The sequence below is a fragment of the Mycteria americana genome, chromosome 3 (assembly GCF_035582795.1).
Source record: "Mycteria americana isolate JAX WOST 10 ecotype Jacksonville Zoo and Gardens chromosome 3, USCA_MyAme_1.0, whole genome shotgun sequence".
In the NCBI taxonomy this organism is placed as follows: domain Eukaryota; kingdom Metazoa; phylum Chordata; class Aves; order Ciconiiformes; family Ciconiidae; genus Mycteria; species Mycteria americana.
The window spans coordinates 1,515,189-1,539,735 of NC_134367.1; the positions used below are offsets into that span (position 1 = coordinate 1,515,189).

Here is a 24,547-nt window from a genome sequence, read left to right on the forward strand (position 1 = left end):
TTAAAGGAGCTGTAACATGACAACTAAAGGTACAACTATTGCACAGAGCACATAGCTTATTTAGGATCTAAATGTAGTACACAAAACAGGTTTTGTCTTTTAGGAGTAGCCTTACTCTTCAAAGTTCAATCCTGGAGCTTCCACACCCCTGCCGCGGAGCTCGGGGACAGCAAAGCTGTCCCCGAGCTCCGCGGCAGGGGTGTGGGAGCTTGGATGCTTCTAGTCCTGAGCCAGACTTGCCTCCAAGGCTTCCACGATGCACGCGGCTGAGGGACGCTTCTTGGGGTCCTCGTTGGTGCAGACAGAAAAGAGGTCGATCATGCACTGGTAGGATGGATCCAGTTCTTCCATGTTGAGGGCCGGGCGGGTTCCCAGAGCTGCGTAATATGCTTCCTCGTCAAAGTCATCTTCATCAAAAGACTCATCTGGACAAGAAGGGGGAAAAGGTGGTGGGAAGGGTGTTGGAAACTGCTCTGCTCCCTTGGAGCAAGGGGTTTTGGTCCTTGGCTGCCCCTCATCCATCACAGAATGGTTTGGGTGGGAAGGGACCTTTAAAGGCCATCCAGTCCAGCCCCCTGCCACGAGCAGGGACATCTTCAACCAGAGCAGGTTGCTCAGAGCCCTGGCCAACCTGACCTGGAATGTTTCCAGGGATGGGGCATCGACCACCTCTCGGGGCAACCTGGGCCAGTGTCTCACCACCCTCAGCGTAAAACATTTCTTCCTTATCTCTAGTCTGAATCTCCCCTCTTTTAGTTTAAAACCATCACCTCTTGTCCTGTCACTACAGGCCCTACTAAAAAGTCTGTCCCCATCTTTCTTATAAGCCCCCTTTAAGAACTGAAAGGCCCCAATAAGGTCTCCCTGGAGCCTTCTCTTCTCCAGGCTGAACAGCCCCAGCTCTCTCAGCCCTTCCTCACAGCAGAGGGGTTCCAGCCCTCTGACCGTTTCCATGGCCTCCTCTGGACCCGCTCCAGCAGGTCCATGTCTTTCCTGTGCTGAGGACCCCCGAGCTGGAGGCAGCACTGCAGGGGGGGTCTGACCAGAGCGGAGTCGAGGGGCAGAATCCCCTCCCTCGCCCTGCTGGCCACGCTGCGGGTGATGCAGCCCAGGACACGGTTGGCTTTCTGGGCTGCCAGCACACGTTGCTGGCTCATGTCCAGCTTTTCATCCACCAGTACCCCCAAGTCCTGCCTTGCAGGGGTGCGGTGGGATATGACCTTGGTGTCAGCTTCACTATTCCTTTGCTAGCACTAATTACTGCCTGGGATACATTGTTACTTTCCCTTTGTCTTAAATCGCTTATTTTGAAGCTGTATCTAAGCCCTTTCTCCCAGCAGAATAACTCTGAGTCACCCCTGCAGAGCTGGCTGGGAAAAAGCTCTGCAGCCAAGAGATGCTGAGAGCAGGAGAGTGAGGAAAAATCCCCCGGCTGCCTGGAGACCAAGTTAGAAAACACAAGCCAGCCTGCGGGTCCGGGCCAGCATGAAGGCTGGAGCAAGAGGAGTTTTCCCAGCAGAGCCCGTAGGATTTTTAGCTTTGTATCACTCCAGGGCGCAGATCTGCCCGCAGGCAGCTGTAACAACCCCTGCCCAGCCCATCCGCTCTCCCCTGCCTTGTCTGCTCGGTGTAACTCCAAACAAGGGGGTGGCCAACAGCACCCTGGCTTGTGTCAGGAATAGCGTGGCCAGCAGGACTGGGGCAGTGATCGTGCCCCTGTACTGGGCACTGGTGAGGCCGCACCTCGAATGCTGTGTTCAGTGTTGGGCCCCTCACTCCCAGAGAGACATTGAGGGGCTGGAGCGTGTCCAGAGAAGGGCAACGGAGCTGGGGAAGGGTCTGGGGCACAAGGCTGATGGGGAGCGGCTGAGGGACCTGGGGTTGTTGAGCCTGGAGAAGAGGAGGCTGAGGGGAGACCTCATCGCTCTCTACAACTGCCTGAAAGGAGGCTGTAGAGAGGTGGGGTCGGTCTCTTCTCCCAGGTAACAAGTGACAGGACGAGAGGAAATGGCCTCAAGTTGCGCCAGGGGAGGTTTAGACTGGATATTGGGAAATTTTACTTCACCGAAAGGGTCGTCAAGCATTGGAACAGGCTGCCCAGGGAAGTGGTTGAGTTGCCATCCCTGGGGGTATTTAAAAGCCGTTTGGATGAGGTGCTCAGGGACATGGTGTAGTGGTGGGCTGGGCAGTGTTAGGTTTACGGTTGGACTCGATGATCTTAAAGGTCTTTTCCAACCTAAACGATTCTGTGATTCTGTGACAAATCCCCACTTGGGCACACAGGAGGTGCCCAAGGTAACTCAAACTGCTTCCCCTGTGCTTTGTCAGAGGTGAGCGGGTGTCTGGCAGCCCAGGTACAGCCCTGAGCACCCTTAGCCTGGGCACAGCACGCTTCCTTTAGCTCCTCCTTTCCAAAAGGCTCAGCTGCCTCAAATATTTTTGTGTACCATTTCAAGCATGGTATCATTTTAAGCTTTTCTGGCCACATCATTTTTGTGGTATCTAAGCAGCATCCACCACACAGCTACAGCCTGGCAGATTGCTCCTACACTGCCTGGATGTGGGACGGAGCCAGAGCTCAGCCGAGCACGCTGGAGAGCAGCAGTCAGGCTCAGGGACATCTTTCAAACCTACCGAACCGCACTGATGGGAATCTGACGAGCAGCCGAATTTTGAGGCGCTCTCTCCAGCTGTTAGACGAGCAGCTGGAGCACTTACAAAGAGCGCTGCTTTGCAGTGATTAGTTACCATCATTTATCAACTTCTCATTTGGAGTTCAAAAGCTAAACGAAGTTGAAAGCAGCCCAGCCCTCTGCACAAACACCGATGGAAGCCGGCAGGCACCCGCTGCGGAGCGGCCTCGGGGTGGTGCTGAGCACCTCTGTGCTGGAGCGAACTCCCCGGGATGGCAGGCAGGGCTGGGAGACGCGGCAGGCATGGACAGATGTTTGCAAGCCCTTCGGATGGCATCCAAGAGAGACCCAGCATCGTGGGGGTACTCACACACGCTGTAAAAATCAATCCTCCTGAGGGAGGACAGCATTTCTAGGAGCAGAAGTTGCTCACCAGCAAGGTAGAGAAACAAACCTTCGTCGTCAAAGTCATCGCCCAGGTTGACGTGTGGCACGGAGAGGGTCATCATTTCCCAGATGGTCAGCCCAAAAGCGAAGATGTCGGCCTTGTCGGTGATCACGCCGTCATCCTGCAGAGCTTCCTTGGGCTTCCAGGGCTCGGTGCCGACGTAGTACATGTCTGGGTCGCTCACTGGAAGGAAACAAGACAGCTCGGGTGTCTGCTGGGACTTGCACAGCAAGACGTGGTCACAGCTCACCATGCAGCAGGGATTTAGCCTGTTTGTTAGCTCAGGCGTGCTGAAGCCACAGGGCAGGATCTTTTGGGGGCCTGAACCTATTTTTCTTTCATATCCGTGTAGTCTCAAATCCCCTGTAACCGCAGTTTGCTCCGCAGCAGTGCCAGACACAGCAGGGCTCGGGCTTCTCTTCCACAGGCAATGCATGTTAGGGACTGCGGGGAAACCTTCGCGAGGAGATTCCACGGTGAGCGTGGCGAGAAGAACTGAAGGTCAGAGCTGTGCTCTGTACCTTAACCCTGCTGTAAAACACCCCGCAATAAAGAAGTGAGAAATTACCTGCGTTTTACCCAGGTGTTCCCCTTCCTCAGCTTGGCCCCCCTGGGGAGGCAGGACCAGGGTGACGGCACCCACAGGGCACCTTCCCCTTCCCCAGACAAAGCCAGGGGACAAAGGCAACCCAACCCCGGTGCTCACGAGGCTCCGTCAGCCTCCACCACGCAGTGCCTCCTGCCAGCCACGCAGTCCTTCTGTTCTCTTTACTCCAGCCCAATCCAAGTTCTCACCCATTTGTTCAATTTAACGCCTCCTTGATCTTAATCGGCCTCGGGAGAGTTGAAGCGACCAGCTCTCAGCCTGACGAAGGAAACACCAGCTCTGACTCGATCCCTTATATCCCTCTCCCAATTACAGGCACCGCTCCCAAGAGGAGGGTGCCACATTTCACCCCACTCTCCCTTGCAAATTCAGCAAATCTCAGCTGCTCAAGAAACTTTTCTCTTGCAGGGCTGATCTTCAAAGCCCAGCCTGTAACGAGAAGTGAACGCCAAAATCCCTCAACACTTGACGGGCTGTTGCGCTTCAATCCTTGGCTGCCCCGCGGATGGGGACCCAGCACTCTCGCCATCGGTGGGTGCTCGTCTCCTCAAGACCACGAGGAGGCAAAGCCAAAATCAGGGCTGGGCGGAGAGGACTTCATCCTGTTAAACCAGCCCAGAAACTGATACTTTAACCACACTCCTCTCTGGGAGATTACGCTGGGGCGCTGCCTCCAGCTCTCTCTCGCTCCTTATAAAAGGGAACAGCTACTAATAAAAATGTAATAGAGCAGCTTTATAAATTATGAGGCTGTCGCAGGCCCAAGCGCTGTGTAAAGCAGCAGAGAAAAGCATTCTTGTAATTAACCCAAACACATTCCTGCTGTTCACAGCCAAGCCACGACGCCATTAGACATCTGCTTCTCATTTACATGAAGTCTTATAACGCTTGCGTTTGGCTCGTGCTTCCTTCTAAGCCCTACGAGAAAGATTCGTTTGCTTAACTCTCTGCCAAAAGCATCTCCTCAACAGGCTCCAGCAGGGCCTGATCCAGCAGCCCGTGTACAATGGCACTCCTGCCCACGGGAGCGAAGGTACGAGCGTGGAGGGCACGAGACGAATGTCACAGGTCTGGAGAATTCCAGCTGGATCTTCCAGAGATCCCCTTCACCCACACACGGTGCAAACCACTCGCCAGTCCTTCCCTCCGAGGACACGGAGCGGGTATGCGTGCCAAACTCTGGCAGCCACCAAGCATTCAGGTCCCCTTCCCGGCCGCCCGACCTACCGGTCATGTTCTCATCCAGGGGCAGGGACATTCCCACATCACAGATCTTGATGGCTTCAAAGTCGCCTTTAATGACCACGTTTGAAGACTTGATATCTCCGTGGAGCAGCTTCTTCTCGTTGTGAAGATACTAAAGAGGCAGAGAGGAGCCGTTAACAGCCATGGAGAGGCAGGAGGAGCCATCAGATTTGGACGACATAGCACCAGCTTCTTAATGTTTAACATATTTAGCCTTAAAACCTCGAGGCTGGGTCAACACCTTCCTGTAACAGGTACAGAACACAGGGCAGGTTGTTCCACCCAGCCTAGTTTTGGAGGCTTACGCTTGCCTTTTAGTGAAAGACTGCGAGAAACGCCTCTAGCAACAAGCACTCGAGAGCGGGTGCGAAGCGCGGGCATCAGCTGATGGCCAAGCACGCGTCCGCGTTATCCCGGGAGCTCAGACCTGCGTCTCCTCGGCAGCAACAGCACAGGACTCGCTGCCATGGCCGGAGCAGCCTGTGCTTTGCCCCGACCGCTGGCATAGCCGGCGGGAGGCTCAGAAGCCGTGCTGTGGTTTAGACGGAGCACCGCCGAGTCTCAGTTTCCCCCCTTTTTTCCCCTAAACGCAACCTCAGCACGGTGGCTGCGGCAGCTCGGTGAGCGGAGATACACAAGCGGCACCAGCTGGCAGCCGCGGGCATCAGCTACCCATTTTTGCTGCCAAGACCCGCTTTCTGCAGCAACCATAAGGCTGGAGGAGCCAGCCTCCTCACCGGCTAGCAAGCAGGGACAGCAGGTAGCCCCAGGGGAGGGCAGCAGGACGTTTGTGACAAAAACCCTGTTGCATCTCTTTTTATATTACTTCAATCTCAAGCTTCAGGGCTCAGTTTTCACCCGAGTCTGTACAGCACCCCGGTAAAAAAAAAACAACCAACCAACCACCACTTATCCAGAGCGTCCCAGCATCTGCTCTCCATCTGCCGGCATGGCCTTCTCACACATCACGTTCATTTATTTTTCCAGTGTCACCGGCGTATACAATTCCACACAGAACAGCTACGGTTAGCGTTAAACATACCTTCAGCCCCCTCGCCATGTTCAAGGCAACTTTGAAAATGGTGGCAGCAGGGAAAGGGCCCAACCGTTTTGCACGTCTTTCATCAACTAAGGTATTGAGAGATTTTTCTCCTCCGTACTCCATGGCCAGACACATGCTTCCATCGTTGGCCTCGGCAAACGCACGGTAACCTTCCAACAAAGATTGATTTATTAGAGAGCCGAAGCAGGCACCAGCGTTTCCGCGTGCCTGCTGGCCCCAGATCGCAGCTGCGACCAACCCCAAACAAATTCACATCCCGGGCGGACTGGGCATGCTGCTTCACGTGGCGAGGTGAAGCCACAGGAATGTCCGTGGAGACCTGCGTGGCCCCAGGCAGGGGCACGAGCCACAGACCTTGTCAAGGTAAAGGAGCTCCCTCCTCCAGGAGAGCCCACAGACACCCTCCTTGTTGCTTCACAGGTCACCTTTGCACCCCGTGCCGGGGGCAAGGAGGTTTACCCCAATCTTTGCAGGACAGAGAACCAGGAGAAAGGAGGGAGGAGAGGAGCAGCAGATCTGCAGGACCGACATCTCTGGTTGCAAAGCTAAGGAGCCGCAGAAACGAGACAAAGAGCAGAGGGACATTTGGGAAAGCCAAGCCCTCATCTCATGGGGGCCATTTCACAAGGTTAAGACTAACGCGCGTACGGACCGTCATGTACGGACTGTCATTTCTTCCTCCACGTTTGACTCCTAGCTGGAAACAACACTCTTCAGGTGGAGCTATAAGTGGCAAAGTCTTGCATAACGGCATAGCAAAAATCTTATCCTGTAAATTACTTAAGGCACCTTTTACAAAAAAGCAGTTTGCAATGTGAAAGGTCGAGACTATCTTTGCTCTTAAATTCCTGCCAGAAGCAAGACCTGCCATTTTAGGGATACAAAGTTCTTTGCATTTCTAATACGAGCGACCGCACTGAGATAGTTTAAAGCACCAATGAAAGGATAAAGTCAAACAAAGCTGCTGTTCTGATGGGCAGGAGGGGTTTTAGACAAGATAAGAGCAGAAATGAAACACAGGCTCAAGCAGCTTCTCAAAATATTCCTACCACTGAGAGCCAAGAGTGACAGAGCCTCGACTGTCACCCACAAAGGTGTGTCATCAGGGTGGGACCCGGAGCCTTATTCCGTACACAGAAGCCATGCTAGTTATCACTAAGGTATTGCCCGTCCTCTGCAATGTTACGGTGGTCTCTCCCTTCCCTGAGCCCGCAGCCAAAGCTGCGTGCCGGCGCAGCCCCGGGGCAGGCCGTGGTTTCTCCAGAACCAGCCGGCGGCTCTCCTGGTGCCGGAGCTGCCCCGCAGCACAAAGCCAGCAGCGAGGCACCCCTCGGCTCCCGGAGCAGCCCCAGCACACCAGCCGCTTGGGAGTCCCACCATAGCTGATTCTCGTCGGGTGACTCACCCGGATAACCACCTCTCAGTGACTGACGCCGATGTCAACAGGCAACGAAGCACCGAGGGGCGTCTTCTGCCACCAGCCGTGCTGCCCCGGCACTCCAGGAGCACTTCCAAGTCCCCATCACGCACGGCAAGACTACGTTAATTTAATAAGGTCCATGGTGGGCCTGACCAAAGGCGTAGGCGGCCTAGCAACCTGTCTCCAAAGCGTAAGGACGGGGCAAGCAGGCAGTGATCCTCCCCCTGTGCGATTCTCCCACCCCGGGGCTCCAGACTTCCAGAGCCAGACGGAGAGATCCGTCACCCACAGCCCTCGGTGCGAGAGGAGCCCAGAGCCGCGGAGGGCAGGGAAACCCAGCAGCAGCCTCGTGTCCCATCAGCTGGCTCCAGAGTCGGCTCCAACAGCTTGATTTGCAATTTAAACGACGCAGGCTGTGCTGGAAACTTACCCACGATGTTCGGGTGCTGGAGGTTTTTCAAGACGTCGGCTTCTTCCTTCAGTCTCTGCTGATAGAGGCTTTGCTGGCTCCTGTTGCATTTGGAATCAATTTTCTTCACAGCCCAAGGAGAGCGAGACAAACCTCTGGGAGATCTGCAAGGGAAAACCCACACGTCTCGGAACCGCTCTGTTTGTGAGCAGCATCGCGGTTAAAGCTCACACAGGTCACCGAGGAGCTATTCTGGAGAGCCTCTGCCTTTCTTTTGCAGAATTAATAAAGAACAACGCTAAAACAAACTAAAGTTTGCCAAGGTGCACACCACGGAGGTGCACAGTAACGCTTCGCCCATATACAGTGCTCCTCCAGCAAATTTTCAAGCATTTTAGAAAAGGCGATTGTATCGATTCTCAGCTTTGGGCGGAGGAACCGAGGCTCGGGGAGGGAAGCAGCTTGCCCAGCAGAGCCAGGAACGGACCCCAAATGCCTGAATTCCTGGCCAGGGAATGGCTGATGGGGTTATCCCGAAATGATAGGCTCCTTCCCAGCACCGACACCTCCAGCACACGGGGGAAAGCTGGAAATCCCACACCCCTTCCTCGACTCCGTGCCCATCTGGAGGGGTGACAGCAGCACTTTCTTGCTCAGAGCTCAATCGCTTTCCATCCCCTACGTTATTCTAGAGGGAAAAAAAAAGACGCCAAGCCCCGTTCCCGAGCACCACCTCCCGCCTGCGCTCTCACACGTACCTTTTCATCAAGTAGACTTTAACCCCAGTGCCGTAGCCAAGCTTCTGCATGAAGGGAGAGGCTGGGATAGTGACAGAAACTGGCCCTCCGTCTGCAAAGGAAAGAGAAACCCAGCTCCACGAATGACCCCACGCAGCAGACGGGACACAAACGACATCTGTGACTCTACCACACGTGCGGAACGAGTTGAGAGTTTCAAAAAGCTCCTTTCCAACCCCCCTGCCCCCCAATATCTTACCAAAATGCTGGTCCCACCGAGCCGTCACTACCGCCCTCGTTAGGTTTCTCACCCAGGACAGCTCTCTACAGAGCGCTGTGTGATGTTTTGTGTTCAAGCCTGATCTTAGGCACAGCTTTTTGGTCCTGTCTACTCTCCGGGCTAAGCAACTGTACTGGGTTTGGCTGGGATAAAGTTAATTTTCTCCGCAGCATCTTGTGTGGGGCTAGGTTTTGGTTTTGTGGAGAAAACAGTGTTGATAACACAGGGATGTTTTTGTTATTGCTGAGCTCTGTTTGCTCGAGGCCTTTTCTGCTTCTCACGCTGCTCTGCCCAGCGAGCAGGCGGGGCACGCACGAGGAGCTGGGAGGGGACGCGGATGGGACGAGCGACCCCAGCTGACAACAGGGACATCCCAGACCATACGATGTCGTGCTCGCAATAAAACTGGGGAGAAGAAAGAGGAAGGAGGGGACATTCGGAGCGATGGCGTTCGTCTTCCCAAGCCACCACTATGTGGGATGGGGATGGCCGAACACCCGCCTGCCGATGGGAAGTGGCGAATGAATTCCCGAGTTTGCTTTGCTTGCGCACGCGGCTTTTGCTTTACTGATTCAACTGGTTTTATCTCAACCCAGGAGTTTTCTCACTTTTACCCTTCTGATTCTCTCCCCCACGCTGCCGGGGGGCAGCGAGCGACTGGCTGGGTGGGACCGAGCTGCCCACCGGGGTTCAACCACGACCCTGACGGACCGGGTGGACACCCATCGCCTCCCCACGGCAAAGCGTTCGGTTTCCTGCCAGCCCCTCTGGAAATATTTGAGGCTCACGCCTGAATGCGACTCACCAGGTTTCTCCCTGTGGGCCAGGTTGTTTTGAGACTTGAAGACTTCCATCGCTGCAAACCGTCCTGATCCCTGTAGCAGAGGAGAGGCTTTATTACACCTCCACCCTCCCCAGAATGCTGGAGGGAACCGCTCAGAAGGACCCGGGAGCGCCGAGCGGCGCAGGGCTCAAGGCCTGACCCACGCGGGGGCATTACAGATACCACGACAGTGCGTTAAAGGACATAAACTACATCCGCTACACCCCCTGGGAGCTCCCAGCTGCTCATTTGGCTTCTCCCGGCTCTGCTCAGCGAGCAGGTTGACAACCGTGGGCTCCCTCCTTCCCCAGTGTCACCCTGCAGCTTGTCACCGCTGTGTCCCCTGCGGGGGTGATCACCCCGGGGCCGGCTCGCAGAGGGGGGAATGAACCCCGTAACGGGTCTGGGGGGGGGTCTGAAGTCAGGGGACAGCCTGGGGCTGGTGCCCCAAGGGAACTGGCAAGCGACGTGGCACCAAGGGAAGGAGCTGGTGGGGAGGAAGCATCCCCAGGCTGCTCCCACCAGGGCGGGGACCCCCCCCCAGCCAGCACCACGGCAGGGCTGGGACTGAGGGTCCCACCTCTGGGGTGAAGTGGGGGAGGTCCCAGGTTGAGGGGAGACAGGAGAGGACTCCCAGATCCCACCTCTGGGGGTGAGAGGGGGTGTCCCAAGTTGGGGGGGGGGGGGGGGGGGGAGGAGAGGACTGCTGGGTGCCTTCTTTAGGGGTGGGGGTCCCAAAGTGGGGGGGGGGGGGGGGGTAGGACTCCCGGGTCCCACCTCTGGAGTTGAGGGAGGGGTTCCAGGTTGGAGGGGGGGGGCAGGGCACGACCGCTGGGTGCCTTCTCTGTGGGTGTGGGGGGATCCCAGGTTGGGGGGAGACAAGAGAGCACTGCTGGGTGCCTTCTCTAGGGGTGGGGGTCCCAGATGGAGGGGGGGGGAGGACTCCCAGGTCCCACCCCTGGAGGTGAGGGGGGGTCCCAGGTTACGCAGGGGGCCAGAGGGGGGAACTACTAGGTGCCTTCTCTGGGGATGCGGGGGGGTCCCAGGTCGGGGGGAGGCCATAGAGGACCGCTGGGTGCCTTCTCTGGGGGTGAGGGTCCCAGATGGGGGGGGGAGGACTCCCGGGTCCCACCTCTGGGGGTGAGGGGGAGGCCCAGGTTGGAGGGGGGGGGCAAGAGGGGACTGCTGGGTGCCTTCTCTGGGGGTGGAGGTCCCAGATGGAGGGGGGACAACTCCCGGGTCCCAACTCTGGAAGTGAGGGGGGGGTCCCAGGTTGGGGGGGGGGGGGCGGGGGGCAGGACACAACTGCTGGGTGCCACCTCTGGGGGTGCAGGGGGGGTCCCAGGTCGGGGGGGGGGCGGCAGGAGAGGCCTCCCGGCTCCAACCTCAGGGGCGGGGGGGGCCGCAAGGCGGGGGGTGCGGGCAGAAGGAGCAGCCGGAGCCCACCTCGGTGAGGAGGGGGGAAGCCGAGCAAGCCCCCAACGCCTACGCACCCCCCGGGCAGCAACAGAGACCGGGCCCGAGGAGCGGCCCCGTCCCCTCACCGCGGGCCCGTCCCGCGGCCGTTACCTGCCGCCGCCGCCGCCGTTTGAATCCTGCGCGCGGGAACCCCGCCCCCCCAACCCCTGCGCTACGGCGGCCGCGGGCGGACAAACCCCGCGGAACGCGGAGGGGGAGGCGGGGTCAGACCGGGGGCGTGGCCAGCGATGGGGCGGGGCTTATGGGACGGCGGGAGCGCCCTGAGGGAAGGCCTGAGGGGTCCCGGAGCTCTGGGGGGGGGGGTGTCTGTCGGGTCCCTGAGCGGTTTTGGGGGGGTCTGTCGGGTCCCCGAGCCCTCGGGGGGCAGCTGTGAGGGGTCCGCCAGGCTTTGGAGGGGGCACCGGGGTCACCAAGCCTTTTGGGGGGGGGAGCTCAATGGGATTCCCTAGGCTTTTAGGGGGAGTCTGCATGGGGTCCCCAAGCCCTTGGGGGGTCTCTGTGGGGGTCCCAAGCCCTTTGGGGGGTTTCTGGGGGGTCCCAGGTTCTTGGGGAGTCTCTGGGGGGGTCCCCAAGCCATTGGGGGAGTCTCAGGGGGGGTCCCAAGCCCCTGGGGAGTCTCTGGGGGATTCTCAAGCCCTTGTGGGGGTGGCTCTGGGGGGGTCCCAAGCCCCTGGGGGGTCTCTGTGGGGGGCCCCAAGCGCTTGGGGGGGCCTCTGGGGGGGTCTCAAGCCCTTGGGAGGGTCCCCATAGCATTGCCAACCCCTTGGGGGGGATCTCTGTGGGGCTCCCACACCATGGGGGGGGTGTCTCTGGGGTTCAGCAGGTCCTCAAGCCCTTGGGGGGTCTCCAGCAGGTCCCTAAGCCCTTGGGGGGGGACTCTGGGGAGTTCTCAAGCCCTTGGGGGGATGTCTCTGGCGGGGTCCCCAAGCCATTGTGGGGGGTCTCTGAGGGGGTTCCCAAGCCCTTGGGGGGTCTCTGGGGGGTTCTCAGGCCCTTGGGGGGGTCTCTATGGCATTGCCAACCCCTTGGGGGGGGTCTCTGTGGGGCTCCCAGGCCATGGGGGGGGGGGTGTCTCTGTGGTTCAGCAGGGTTCTCAAGCCCTTGGGGCATCTCCAGCAGGTCCCTAAGCCCTTGGGGGGTGTCTGGGGGGTTCTCAAGCCCTTGTGGGGATCTCTGGGGGGGTCCCAGGCCCTTGGGGGGGGTCTCTATGGTATTGTCAACCCCTTGGGGGGGGTCTCTGTGGGGCTCCCAGGCCATGGCGGGGGGTGTCTCTGGGGTTCAGCAGGTCCTCAAGCCCTTGGGGGGGGGTGTCTCTACGGGGGTCCCAAGCCCTTGGGGGGTCTCTGTGGGGTCCCCAAGCCCTTGGGGGTTCTCCAGGGGGTCCCCAAGCCCTTGGGGGGGTGTCTCTGTAGGTGGGCTTGGAGTGGCTCAGGCACCCCGGGGTGCTCTGTACCCCCACCCAGCACGCAGGGGCTTCTTGAACCAGGGGCTGAGCCAGACCCAGGGTCTGTATTTACGCCCCCCCCATGCATCCCCCCGGACCCTCATGAATCCCCATCGCTCTTTCAACCCCCCCCCCCCCCCCTTCCAGCACGGCTGCACCAGCACGGTAGAGAATAATAAAAAAGCATTTATTTCTCTAATAATAAAACCATTTCAGGAAGCACAGGTGAGATCCGTGGGGTGGGCCGAGCTCCCCCCCCCGGACCCCCGCAGCCAGACTGGGGGGGTCCCCCCTCATCATGGCGTCAGGCATTTCACGCCGGCGTCCTCGGCGTGGCCGCAGTTGGTCTTGCCCCAGCTGGAGAAGCTGCAGCGCAGAAGGCTCTCCTCTGTCCCCTTGCAGGAGACGTCGTCCATCCAGATCCTCCCTGTGCCTGCAAAAACCGGGACCCGGTGAGCGGCACCGGCATCGGCACCGGCATCGGCACCGGCAGCGGCAGCGGCACCAGCACCTCGGTGGATCCCCTCCAACCAAGGGCGTGTGCATCGCCGCACCACCAGGATAAAGCAGAAATAATTCAAGCCATTCTTGCACAAAAGGCTTCATCCCTTGTGAAAATTCCCTCCTGTAACTATTATATCGATCCTTCTTTATAGTAATGTGTATTCATTTGTTAAAACGTATATTAATTCACATTATACGCTGTAATGTAAAGAGGCAGTGGAGTTTTACGGAGATTTTTTGTATTTTTTCATGCTTAATTAAAACAAACTAAAGGACTGGGAATAAGGATTTTGCTTCTTGGAAGCTTCAAGCTGTCCGTGGAGGACGAAGGATGCCCCTGGACAACCGAGACATAACGGCAGCATCCTATAGCCCCCCCGACACGGCTCTGAGACCCTCCCAGCACAGTCTGGTGTCAGAGATGAGGAACTTGAGCAAGATCAGCTCCAGGGACGTCTGGCTCAACAGGCAAGCAGCAAGAATTCTGCAAAAACAGAGTTGCTTTGCGAAGTTTTCCTGTGATTCGTCATCAGGAACGTGGGTGTAAGCGATGAGACCGATCGTGGGGTACCCGAACGCTTGAAGGGGAGAAGAACCCCCCTGGAAAACCACATTTGGATGCCTCGATTTGGCCGGGACACCCCACGTGCAAGAATAAATATTGAGTCTTGTAATTTTACACTTTGCATCCCGGCCTCTCTCCTCCGTCGGCACGAGTTTTTGTGGCACATCTTAATTCCCCATCGCTGCAAAGTGCTGTCGCCAAAGCTCTATTCATAGTGACGCGGGGCGTCCCTCAAGGGTCCCCACTGGGACCGACACCGTTTAATATCTTCATCAATGACCCCGATGGTGGGATTGAGTGCACCCTCAGCAAGTTTGCCGATGACACCGGGCTGAGTGGTGCGGCTGACATAGTCCAGAGGGACCTTGATGGGCTCAAGAAGTGGGCCCATGTGGACCTCATGAAGTTCAACAAGGCCAAGTGCAAGGTTCTGCACATGGGTTGGGGCAATCCCCAATATCCATACAGATGGGAGATGGATGGATGGATGGATGGATGGATGGATGGAGAGCAGCCCTGCGGAGAAGGACTTGGGGGTACTGGTGGACAAAAAATGGGATGTGAGCCAGCAACGTGTGCTGGCAGCCCAGAAAGCCAACCGTGTCCTGGGCTGCATCACCCGCAGCGTGGCCAGCAGGGCGAGGGAGGGGATTCTGCCCCTCGACTCCGCTCTGGTCAGACCCCCCCTGCAGTGCTGCCTCCAGCTCGGGGGTCCTCAGCACAGGAAAGACATGGACCTGCTGGAGTGGGTCCAGAGGAGGCCACAAAAATGGTCAGAGGGCTGGAGCACCTCTGCTGTGAGGAAGGGCTGAGAGAGCTGGGGTTGTTCAGCCTGGAGAAGGCTCTGGGGAGACCTTATTGGGGCCTTTCAGTTCTTAAAGGGGGCTTATAAGAAAGATGGGGACAGACTTTTTAGTAGGGCCTGTAGTGACAGGACAAGGGGTGATGGTTTTAAACTAAAAGAGGGGAGATCCAGACTAGAGATAAGGAAGAAATGTTTTATGCTGAGGGTGGTGAGACACTGGCCCAGGTTGCCCCAAGAGGTGGTGGATGCCCCATCCCTGGAAACATTCCAGGTCAGGTTGGCCGGGGCTCTGAGCAACCTGCTCTGGTTGGAGATGTCCCTGCTCGTGGCAGGGGGCTGGACTGGATGGCCTTTAAAGGTCCCCTCCCACCCAAACCATTCTCTGATTTAATGATTCTCCCCATTCACCCCCACAGAAACACGGACCCCACGTCTGCCTGCACAGGCAACGGGTGCAGCACAATCCATCTGGCATGTGGCAGTGGGGTAGCCCCAGATTTTGGGGGCTACCAAGCCGCTGGGGGGACACAATCCCTGTTCTGGAGGAAACACCCCCAGGAGAGACACCAGCCGCCAGCACGTGGAGGATTGAGGATTGTGGCCGTGGCAAGGCACTGGATGTACCACGCTCGGTAGGGCATCGATGGGGCCCGAGAACCCCATCAATACCCCATGGAGGATGACCAAAGGTGGCACCGTGGTGTGGCAGGACCTTTGGGGCTGTGCCTCTGCATCTGCTGGGCATCCGCAGCTGGCTGGGTGGGGGGATTCGGGCACTTTCATTGCTGTGCCGAGGGGGTCGCGGGAGGAAGAGCGGCAGCTCTTCCCAGTTGGGACACCCCAAGTCAAGCCTATCCCCAACGCAGGCTCTGGATGACGGCGTGCCAGGATCCCCAGTGGCTGTACCAGCTTCGGGGGGTGGTAGAGGGACCAGGGTGGGAGGAAACCCAGGAGTGGGCAAGCAGGGCACTGGTGGTGAAACAAGCTCTGAGGTCTCCCAAGGCTGATGTAAAGGACACCAACCAACTCTTGGAGGGGTCCAGCTGTGCTTGCAGAGAACATCTGGCCAACGGGCATGTTCATGGCTAGATGATGGCCACCTGCTTTTGGGATCCATCATCTCCTTGGCAGCCCTGAGCAGTTGGAGACAAGGCAACTCAAGGAGTTAAAAAGCCTATGTGGAAAGGGAGCTTTCTGGGCAGAAACACCCCAACCCAACGGTTTGGGGCCAAAGGCCACCCCTCCGCCCGCCAAAGCGTTCCTGACATTTCCCCTATGTTTTTAAAGGCTTTTCCTTTTGTTATTCTAAAAAGAAAACAGATCTCAAAAGTCACGTCCGGCTGAAAAACCCAAAGCGTTCGTTCAAAAACAACAAGCCCGGGGACGGTTCTGCAGCGCTGAGTCAGCGTGCGGCAGGGCGTGCGCACCAAGGGAGCTGCAGCAGGGGAAGGAGCCGCCTGGGCCAGCGCCAGCGATGTGCTCGGACACGGTCCTGCAAGCCAACGCCAAAATATGTGGAGACACGCGAGGCTGGCCGTGCTGAATAAACCGGTGCTCAACCAGACTGAAGCTTCTTGGGCCACCACAGCCCCTGTCCTGCTCGTGGGGGACATGGTGGATGCCTCCAGGCTCATTTTTGGGGGGTCTCTGGTTTATTTATGGGCTGGCCCTGGGTATCTGTGCCGGGCGAGGTAGGGGGGAGAGGTGGAAGGGTCTTACCTTGGCCAAACCGGGCCATGCGGTACACCTCCTCGGCGCCTCGGAAGCCCAGCATCCGGCACACCACGTCTCCGTCCTTCTTGTCCCAGCCGTCATCGCACACCGTGCCCCAACGTCGGTCATAGAAGACCTCCACCCGTCCCTCGTGGGAGCCAGAGCCGTTCACCAGCCGAATCATCCCCTCCTCGGCGACTGCTGGTGGGAAGAGAGAGGGAGGTCAGAGAGGCCACGGTGGCATCTCCAAGTGCTGCTCCTTGCCTGCCTTGGACCACCTTCCGTGCCCTCTCTGTGGTGTGTGCAGCTGCAGAAAAGCACTGGGTGATGCACCTCCAGGAGCCCTGGGGACATCCCACCACTGTTGGGTATGGTGCTGGCGGGGTCCCATCAAACCCAGGGTTTTGTTGGAGGAGGCTGAGCCTTGCAACGGTCACGCCAAGATGGGAAACCTGTTTGCAGCCTAAAAGTGCTGCAGGGAGGGCAGGCACCGAGCAAGGATCAGTCCTGAAGCCATCAAGGTCAGACCAAGTGGAGACAGCTCAGGCTTGCGGTGAGAAGAGAGATCTGAACAACCACGCGGGAGGAGGGAGATGCCAGCAAAACCGGGGCACAAATAGTTTCCAAAAGGGACTAGAAAGGGAATCTCGGGTGACTGGGAGGCTCTTTCAGCCTGGAGACAGGACCCCCGACCAAGGTCACGCTGCCCAGGTGGACCCCAACTTCATGCTTGAGGGGACGGTGAGGGGAGGCTCATGTCAGTCCGAAATGCCAAACTGAGGTGGGGGGGACGTGGCTTGTCCTCCTCCCTACTCTGGCTTTGCTCCCTCTGCTCCCAGTTGCCTTTCTGTGGCTCCTCAGCCTTCCTCCCCCCATCACCACCCTCCTGCCAGATGAGACCAGCATGGTCACCCTTCATCCTTCAGCCAGGGAAAAGCACGGGGTGGTGCTGGTTTATCTAACAGGGGAATGACCGAGGAGCTCAGCACCAAAACCAAACCACAACGGTTCTTCCTCCGCCCCCAGCCAAGGAAACCCAGAGAAAGGAACATGCCGCAAATCCCATTATTTGGGATGAGAAAGGGGTTGAATGGAGAAAATCGCTGTCAGGCAGCTGGGCTCGCTCCGTGACTCACCATGGCTGGGGCGGCAGCCGAGGGTGGAGCTGGGCTCCCCCAAACAAGGTTGTATTGCAGCTGCTCGGAGATTTTTATTTAAAGACATTTTCTCAAAGCCAGTGTTTGGATTTGTGAGGTTTTTTTTCCCTATCAAAACACACGTTCCCATTGGAAATGCGCAATGACATTACTTCTCAAATGTGAAGATAAATGGGGTTTGGATTGCTGATGAAGCATTTCCAGGCAGACTGAGGTCTCCTCCTTGATGACCATCAACGCTCCAGCTCCTCCTCTACATCCCATGCTGGCCCCTGGTGGAGATGGGGTGAGGGGGCTGCACCCCGCTTCCACGCCACCAAAACCACCGCAACCACAGCCTCCACCAAAGTCCCGGCAACGTAAAAGGGAACAAAAACTTCTTGTCTGTGATTTTGCCAGTACATGGACCGTGGCAGCTTCTCAAGTGATGAACCCAAAAGGTCTCCACCTCACCAAGAGGTGACCAGTGCAGAGGGAGCTGCCAAGAGCTGGGTAAAATCTGACATTGGTCCAACATCTGCTTTAACTCCACGGTGGGGGGATGTCACAGGCAGCCGTGCTTGGCCGAGGTCTCTTCAGGCACCTTGGCCAACCAAGCTGGTGACCACGAAGTTGGCCAAAGTGGGCAAAGCAGGGTCCCAGCCTGCCCCAGGCGCTCAGGGCTGGGAGGTGCAGGGTTAACGGGACATTTAGAGACCGGAGCAGCGTTTGGGACCTGCTGCACAGAGATGCAATGGGTTTTGGCACTGCTGGCTGGCTGGGACCTGCACAAAAGTTGGGGTTTTTTTTTTTCATGTTTCAGGCTCTGGGTTTTCCCTGGCTCGCTCCCAGTGGGAACAGGGCCACCTCTTCCAATGACCTCCAGAAAGTACAGTCCTTGCTTGGCCTCAGCACTGGCCGATCTCCCACTTCCAGGACCCACTCAAGGTCAGGCTCAAGAAGGGATCTGGAAACCCTGAGCATGTTTTCCTGGATCTGGGCAGAGCATCAGGTTCACAGAGGAGCCAGGAAACATCTCACGCCGCCCCTGAACCATCTCGCTGATATTTTGCACAGCCCTGCCATGGAACCGGAGGGGTGGCATCACATCTCAGCCAAGGGGCTCGTTTGGGATGCTGCCAGCTGTCTTCTTCAATGAGTCCTGGTAATGAAACCCAATTGCTATCTGGGATGGGATGTCTCCTCCCAGCCGTCGCGCAGCTTTGCCGAGGCAGCTGCCTTGGGCTCACCCCAGGGATGGTATCATCCGAGGGCTGGATGAAGTGACTCTTCCGAGTCAAACACGTGTGCTGGAGCTTCGGACGCTGCCTGGAGCTGCCAGGGGAGCTGCTCCTGCCAAGCCAAGCTTGTGCTGGGTCCAACACCGGTGTCCCCTGCTAGGGAACCAGCCCAGCCTCCCTGCTCCAGGCAAGCAAGCGGAGGGCGCGATGTGGCCAGGGCAACCCAGGGTCCAGCACTTCTCCACAGCTCAGGTTGAGGTGGTGAGCCACGCAGTGTCACCTTCCCTGCTCCACATCTTTGGAGACCCCGGCCACCGGCACTGCGGCACCTGGGGGGTCCGGCACCGGGGAACGCCCATGGCTTTGGGACCGTTGTCCTTCTTGCACCCTGGAGCATCCTGGGGCATGGGATCCTTCCCCAGGTGCTGTCACCTCATGCCTGCAATGGCTACAGGAAAGCAATAGATAAATGGCCGCATGGTCTGAGCCCGAGGTGTGGGGGTTGAGCCCCCCAGCAGGCAGTAATCCCCTCTGTGAAACCGTCCAGCTCTGCCTCCAAAGCCACCAGCATTCCCTGGTGCCAGGAGAGCAGGTAGATGACCGATGGTCCAGGACCAGCTCCTTATATCCAACATCAGTTGGTTGCTCATCCTGTCCAGGACCAGCTCCATATCTCCAACCCAAGCCAGCTGCTCATCCCAACATCCTCATTCCTCGCCCTGCGACTCCGTCCTCGCCCCAGCTCTCCTCTGGATGCTCATCAGAGCCTGTGCGTGCTGGAGGACAATGACCGCTTCTCCAAGGAGGGGAAGAGATGTGCAATCGGGGCACGGATCCAGGCACCACCAGGATGTTCCCATTAATCAGCGGGGTGAGGGCTGCTAATAAAGCTGCAGAGCTCAGCCACGTGAGTCCTGGCCACAGCCCTTCCACTTAGCCTCTAACAAGCATTGCTTAAAGGACTAATAAAAGCTAATAAAACCCAGAAGTCTCCTCCTAGATCAGTGCCAGCTGCCCGTAACGGCCCTGCAGCCCAGCCCAGCCCAGTCCAGTCCAGTCCAGTCCAGCCCAGCCCAGCCCAGCCCAGCCCAGGGCTGTTTTGGTGTTCGTGGGACCTGGGGACTCTGCAAAAGCTGCAGCTGGAGTGGGGGCTGCACTCGGGTCCTGGCCCCCGGGAGCTGGTGGAGCCATCGGGAGATGCGCAGGGACCAAAGTGGGTTGTCCACCTCGTTGTGCTGCAGAAGGTTGTCCAGGATCAGGCCCTCCCGGGCTGCAGCTCCAGAGCAGCACAGGAGCATCCCAGCCGTGCTCGCTGCCTGCAGCAAGCATGGCCTGGCCCCTTCCCTCTCCAACATACCCAATAAACCCCAAAAGCGTCATTTCTTTCTCATCCTGTGCGTGTGCGTTTGTTTTTGCTGCAGCAATTACTTCCAAAGCCTTCGGCCTCCCCCCTGCCCAGCCCCCAAAAAAAAGCAAAACAAGAAAGGAAAAGCTAAATAGGAGAAACAACCCCCAGTGGCCGAGAAAACAAGGGCCTGATTCTTTGCAGATGGGCTGAGATATCATCTCCCCCCTGGTAACGGAGACCATCTGCCCCGGGTTCCCTGGGCTCCCCACCGCCCTCTCCCGCTGACCCTGCTCCGCTCCCATCCCCTTGATTTGGGAATACGGATACAAACATCAAGTTTCCAGGGGGGGAGATGTGGGGTACATCTATCCCAGGAAATTAAATAGTGATATTACCCCGTCATTTGTGCTTTGCGGATGGGAACCAGCTGCGCTCGCCCACCAAGCAGCGGCTGGAGGGGGCTGGGGTCCTCGGTCCTTGCTGGGGTGCTGGGGCACCCCGCCGTGGTGCTGCCTCTGCCGCTGCTCCCCTTCTAAGCCTGCCGCAGCCCTGCTCTTGCTTGGCACCGTTTGGGTGTCGTGGTGGCTGGCGGCAGGGACCTGGAGCCCCTGCGTGGGTGCCTGAGGCAGGAGGGATGTCCGTGGGGTGGCAGGAGGGATGTCCCCAAGGAGGATGTCCCTGGGGTGGCAGGAGGGATGTCCCTGGGGTGGCAGGAGGGATGTCCCCAAGGAGGATGTCCCTGGGGTGGCAGGAGGGATGTCCCTGGGGTGGCAGGAGGGATGTCCCCAAGGAGGGATGTCCCTGGAGAGGCAGGAGGGATGTCACTGGGGTGGCAGGAGGGATGTCCCCAAGGAGGATGTCCCTGGGGTGGCAGGAGGGATGTCCCCAAGGAGGGATGTCCCTGGGATGGCAGGACGGATGTCCCTGGGGTGGCAGGAGGGATGTCCCCAAGGAGGGATGTCCCTGGGGTGGCAGGAGGGATGTCCCTGGGGTGGCAGGAGGGATGTCCCCAAGGAGGGATGTCCCTGGAGAGGCAGGAGGGATGTCCCTGGGGTGGCAGGAGGGATGTCCCCAAGGAGGGATGTCCCTGGGGTGGCAGGAGGGATGTCCCCAAGGAGGGATGTCCCTGGGATGGCAGGACGGATGTCCCTGGGGTGGCAGGAGGGATGTCCCTGGGGTGGCAGGAGGGATGTCCCCAAGGAGGGATGTCCCTGGGATGGCAGGAGGGATGTCCCCAAGGAGGGATGTCCCTGGAGAGGCAGGACGGATGTCCCTGGGGTGGCAGGAGGGATGTCCCCAAGGAGGGATGTCCCTGGGGTGGCAGGAGGGATGTCCCCAAGGAGGGATGTCCCTGGAGAGGCAGGAGGGATGTCCCTGGGGTGGCAGGAGGGATGTCCCCAAGGAGGGATGTCCCTGGGGTGGCAGGAGGGATGTCCCCAAGGAGGGATGTCCCTGGGATGGCAGGAGGGATGTCCCTGGGGTGGCAGGAGGGATGTCCCCAAGGAGGGATGTCCCTGGAGAGGCAGGAGGGATGTCCCCAAGGAGGGATGTCCCTGGGATGGCAGGACGGATGTCCCTGGGGTGGCAGGAGGGATGTCCCCAAGGAGGATGTCCCTGGGGTGGCAGGAGGGATGTCCCTGGGGTGGCAGGAGGGATGTCCCCAAGGAGGGATGTCCCTGGAGAGGCAGGAGGGATGTCCCTGGGGTGGCAGGAGGGATGTCCCCAAGGAGGATGTCCCTGGGGTGGCAGGAAGGATGTCCCCAAGGAGGATGTCCCTGGGGTGGCAGGAGGGATGTCCCCAAGGAGGATGTCCCTGGGGTGGCAGGAGGGATGTCCAAAGCTTGGAGGAAACCATCAGCCTCTCCAAGGATCTCAGGGACGAGCTCCCTGCGTGGCACAGCCGTAGCGCAGCAGAGGCTCATTCCCTGGTATTTCTTGCCTTGCCAGCCCAGAAGGCCAACGCTGGGGATCGGTGGGCACGTGCCGGTCTTGGCTCCAGAGCAAATCCCAAAGCAACAGCAGCGCTGCCGGGCACGGCCGCGGTCGGCGGCACGGCGTGGCCCGGGTGCCTCCATCCAAACAGGCGTTTCCATCTTTAAGCCCTGGAAAAAATGCTTCCTCGGGCCAATCCTGCCCTGGGGCGATGGGTGGAAGAGACGTGTCCTTCCAGCCCCTCGTTTCTCCCGCTGCCCGCTCCGGGCTGTCCCCGGGTTGGTGACGATGCTGTTTGCCAGCAAAACGCCTGCGCAGGCGGGCGAGCTCAGCCCTGAGCTTGATCCTATTTGTTCCCCAAGAAGAAGCGGGGAACGGAAAGTCCAAGCAGGCTTCGGGCATCCTCAATCCAGCCCCATCAGCCTGGCCGGGGTCTCGGCACGCCGAGGGCTCCTGGGGCTGCAGAGCAAGGTGCTTCCTCCTGCTTGGCTCTGCCCTAACGTCATGACCACTCTCCTGGAGCATCCTCGGTCCTTGCACGCTGCCAGCGTCCCTCCCTCCTCCCCGCCGCTCCAGTTCCTCCTTGCCCAGGCAGAAAAACCCAAGCGCGAGGCTCAGCAGCCTCGTCCCGGCAGCGACCGCTGCTTTCCTGCCCGCTTTGCAGCAGGCATTTCTCCCGCAGGCTCCTAACCCCCCAAACACCACCGAAACCGTGCCTGGAGCACCGGGAAGACGACCGCGAGCGAGTGCTTACCCGTGCTGCTGCCTCGGTCCCCCTTCTCTCCCTTTGGGCCTCGGTCACCTGGTAAAAGAAAGAGCAAGGGGCATAAATCTTGCTAAAATCCGGTTTTTACTGGATATCCTGCTCTTCGGTAACACTGTGCGTCTGTAGCTCTTGGAGGGCTTTATCAGTTTGGGGAAACTGAGGCACAAAGCAGCAAATGACTTGTCGGCTCCTCTCCTGACCCCCCCGGCCGTGCTGCATGGCGATGGGACCCACTTTCTCACTCCCCCCCCCGCCCCCGGCTTCTCCTGGGATGCTTCTTTTTAAAGGCCAAACCAACACCGCCCTGGGGAAACACGGCGTCGTGCAGGGTTTGTCCCGCGTGGGGCCAGCGCTCCCCGGGCTCCGGGTGTTTGTATTTCATGCCCAAAGCGGCTCTTCCCCTCTGCATCTGCGGGGGGGGAGGCCCTGCCCTCGGTACCCCCTCGGTGGGAGGGTTGCAATACCCCCCTGCTCAGGGTGCGGGGTAAGGATGGGAGAATGGGGAACCCCCCCCCAAAAATCCTCCTGGGGTGCATGTCCCGTAGCAGAGGGAGGACGGAGGGCTGCTCCAACCATTGCACCCACTCTGCCACCCCCCCACCCTGAACAGCCCCGCCGGGCAGCAGCGGAGCAGGAATAAAGGAAAGCAAACCCTGAATCTGGGGCTAAAAAAAACCTATTTAGGGGTAGAAAGGCTTCATTTTGCAGGGGGCAGGGGCAGGGACGTGGTTTCCTGCAGCCTGGATGGAGCATCGCCTCTTCCCGCACCCAGCTGGTACCTCCGCACGAGCAGATTTGCTGAACCAGCCCCTGCATCCATCGAAAGGCAGCGATGCTGGCGGGGTTCAGGCCAGCTGGGTAAACAGGCTGCCTTCAAAAACACGCGTATTTCCATCTAAAAATAATGAGCTCAATCACGCTCTGTGTCATGGCTTGGCTTTCCCCGCGGCTCGCAAGCGTGGGCTGCCTCTGCCTGCATCCCACCACCTCCCTTAACCCCTGCCCACGCTCCGGCTTTGCTCCTGGCAGGCAGCAGCCAAGTTTTTCTGTGGTGTGCACCACTGAAAACACCGTCCTGAGTGGGGCCGTGGGCTTGGCTTTACCGGTCCCGGCTTTGCCCTGAGGCCGCAGAGGGAAGGGGCCGGGAAAGGCTCCGGGCTGCTCCGGCCAGCGATGCTCCGGGCGAGCCCCAGCCCTGCGGCACAGCCCCGCTTCGACATATCCTCCTCTTTTGTCTCCGTGTAAGCACAACAAACAACACGCGCACGGTCGCAGAGGTTTCTTACAAAATAAAATAATAATAAATAAATAATAATAATAATAAAAAAAAAAGCACGCAGGAAATTCTTGCCCTTTAACTCGGAGGCTCTGGGAAGGCGAGATTGCTCCCCTGGGCAGCCGCAGCTGTGTCAGATGGAGGAAAGCTGCCTGCAGCCTGCCCCGCTGATGGGAACCAGATGACAGCAGCCCCCCGAGCAGCGGGAGAGAGGCCAGGGATGCTGCTCGCCAGCACGTGATGGTACTGGGAGGCTGGAGCAGCCCGTGCTCTCCACCACCTTCCTTCCCCAGCCCAGAGGAAAGGGGGTTGGAAAGCAACAGTTACGGTTCTTTTGTGTTTGTCCCCCAAAATCCGGCTCTTCCGGAGCAGAATTGCTTTCCCTACAGGGTCTGGGCTGCATCCTATAGGGTATCCTATAGGAGTGATGCAGAGAGGTGGAGGTGGAGCTCAAGGAACAGGAATGCATCAGCAGAAAAGTCGTGGACTGAAACTCCTGGCGTAAATAACTGCTGTGTGGTTGCTGGTCTCGTTAGGGAGGTGACAGCAACTGGGAGAAGTTGGGGACTTCAGAGGTGCTGCAGGGGAAGGAAATACCGTAACGACGGGAGACCTCAACCATGAGGAATGCTTAGAAACCCTTAAGAAAAAGACCAAGGGAAAAAGAAATTCA

The 24,547-nt window shown here is 58.6% G+C and overlaps 2 protein-coding genes across 4 annotated transcripts in view; both read right to left on the bottom strand.

Annotated features, from left to right (window-relative positions):
• Nucleotides 1-184: 184 nt before the first annotated feature.
• PBK (PDZ binding kinase) lies at nucleotides 185-9,720 on the bottom strand. The gene is made up of 7 exons (XM_075497611.1): nucleotides 9,648-9,720; nucleotides 8,584-8,674; nucleotides 7,847-7,989; nucleotides 5,976-6,145; nucleotides 4,916-5,045; nucleotides 3,088-3,264; nucleotides 185-425 (listed from the first exon to the last, which is right to left on the bottom strand). Exons 1-7 carry the CDS (start codon nucleotides 9,694-9,696, stop codon nucleotides 220-222), a joined length of 966 nt encoding a protein of 321 aa, XP_075353726.1. The 5' UTR covers nucleotides 9,697-9,720; the 3' UTR covers nucleotides 185-219.
• Nucleotides 9,721-12,759: 3,039 nt separating this feature from the next.
• The window catches only part of SCARA5 (scavenger receptor class A member 5), a 42,357-nt gene continuing 30,569 nt past the window's right edge, over nucleotides 12,760-24,547 (bottom strand). For 2 of the 3 annotated variants that reach the window (XM_075497609.1, XM_075497607.1), the window contains exons 7-9: nucleotides 22,587-22,634; nucleotides 16,182-16,376; nucleotides 12,760-13,021 (exon numbers count right to left, since the gene is read on the bottom strand). In XM_075497609.1, the coding sequence (XP_075353724.1) occupies nucleotides 12,885-13,021; nucleotides 16,182-16,376; nucleotides 22,587-22,634 (380 nt within the window). In that variant the 3' untranslated portion in view covers nucleotides 12,760-12,884. The remainder of the gene's footprint in view (nucleotides 13,022-16,181; nucleotides 16,377-22,586; nucleotides 22,635-24,547) is intronic. The other variant, XM_075497610.1, reaches the window with a different exon arrangement.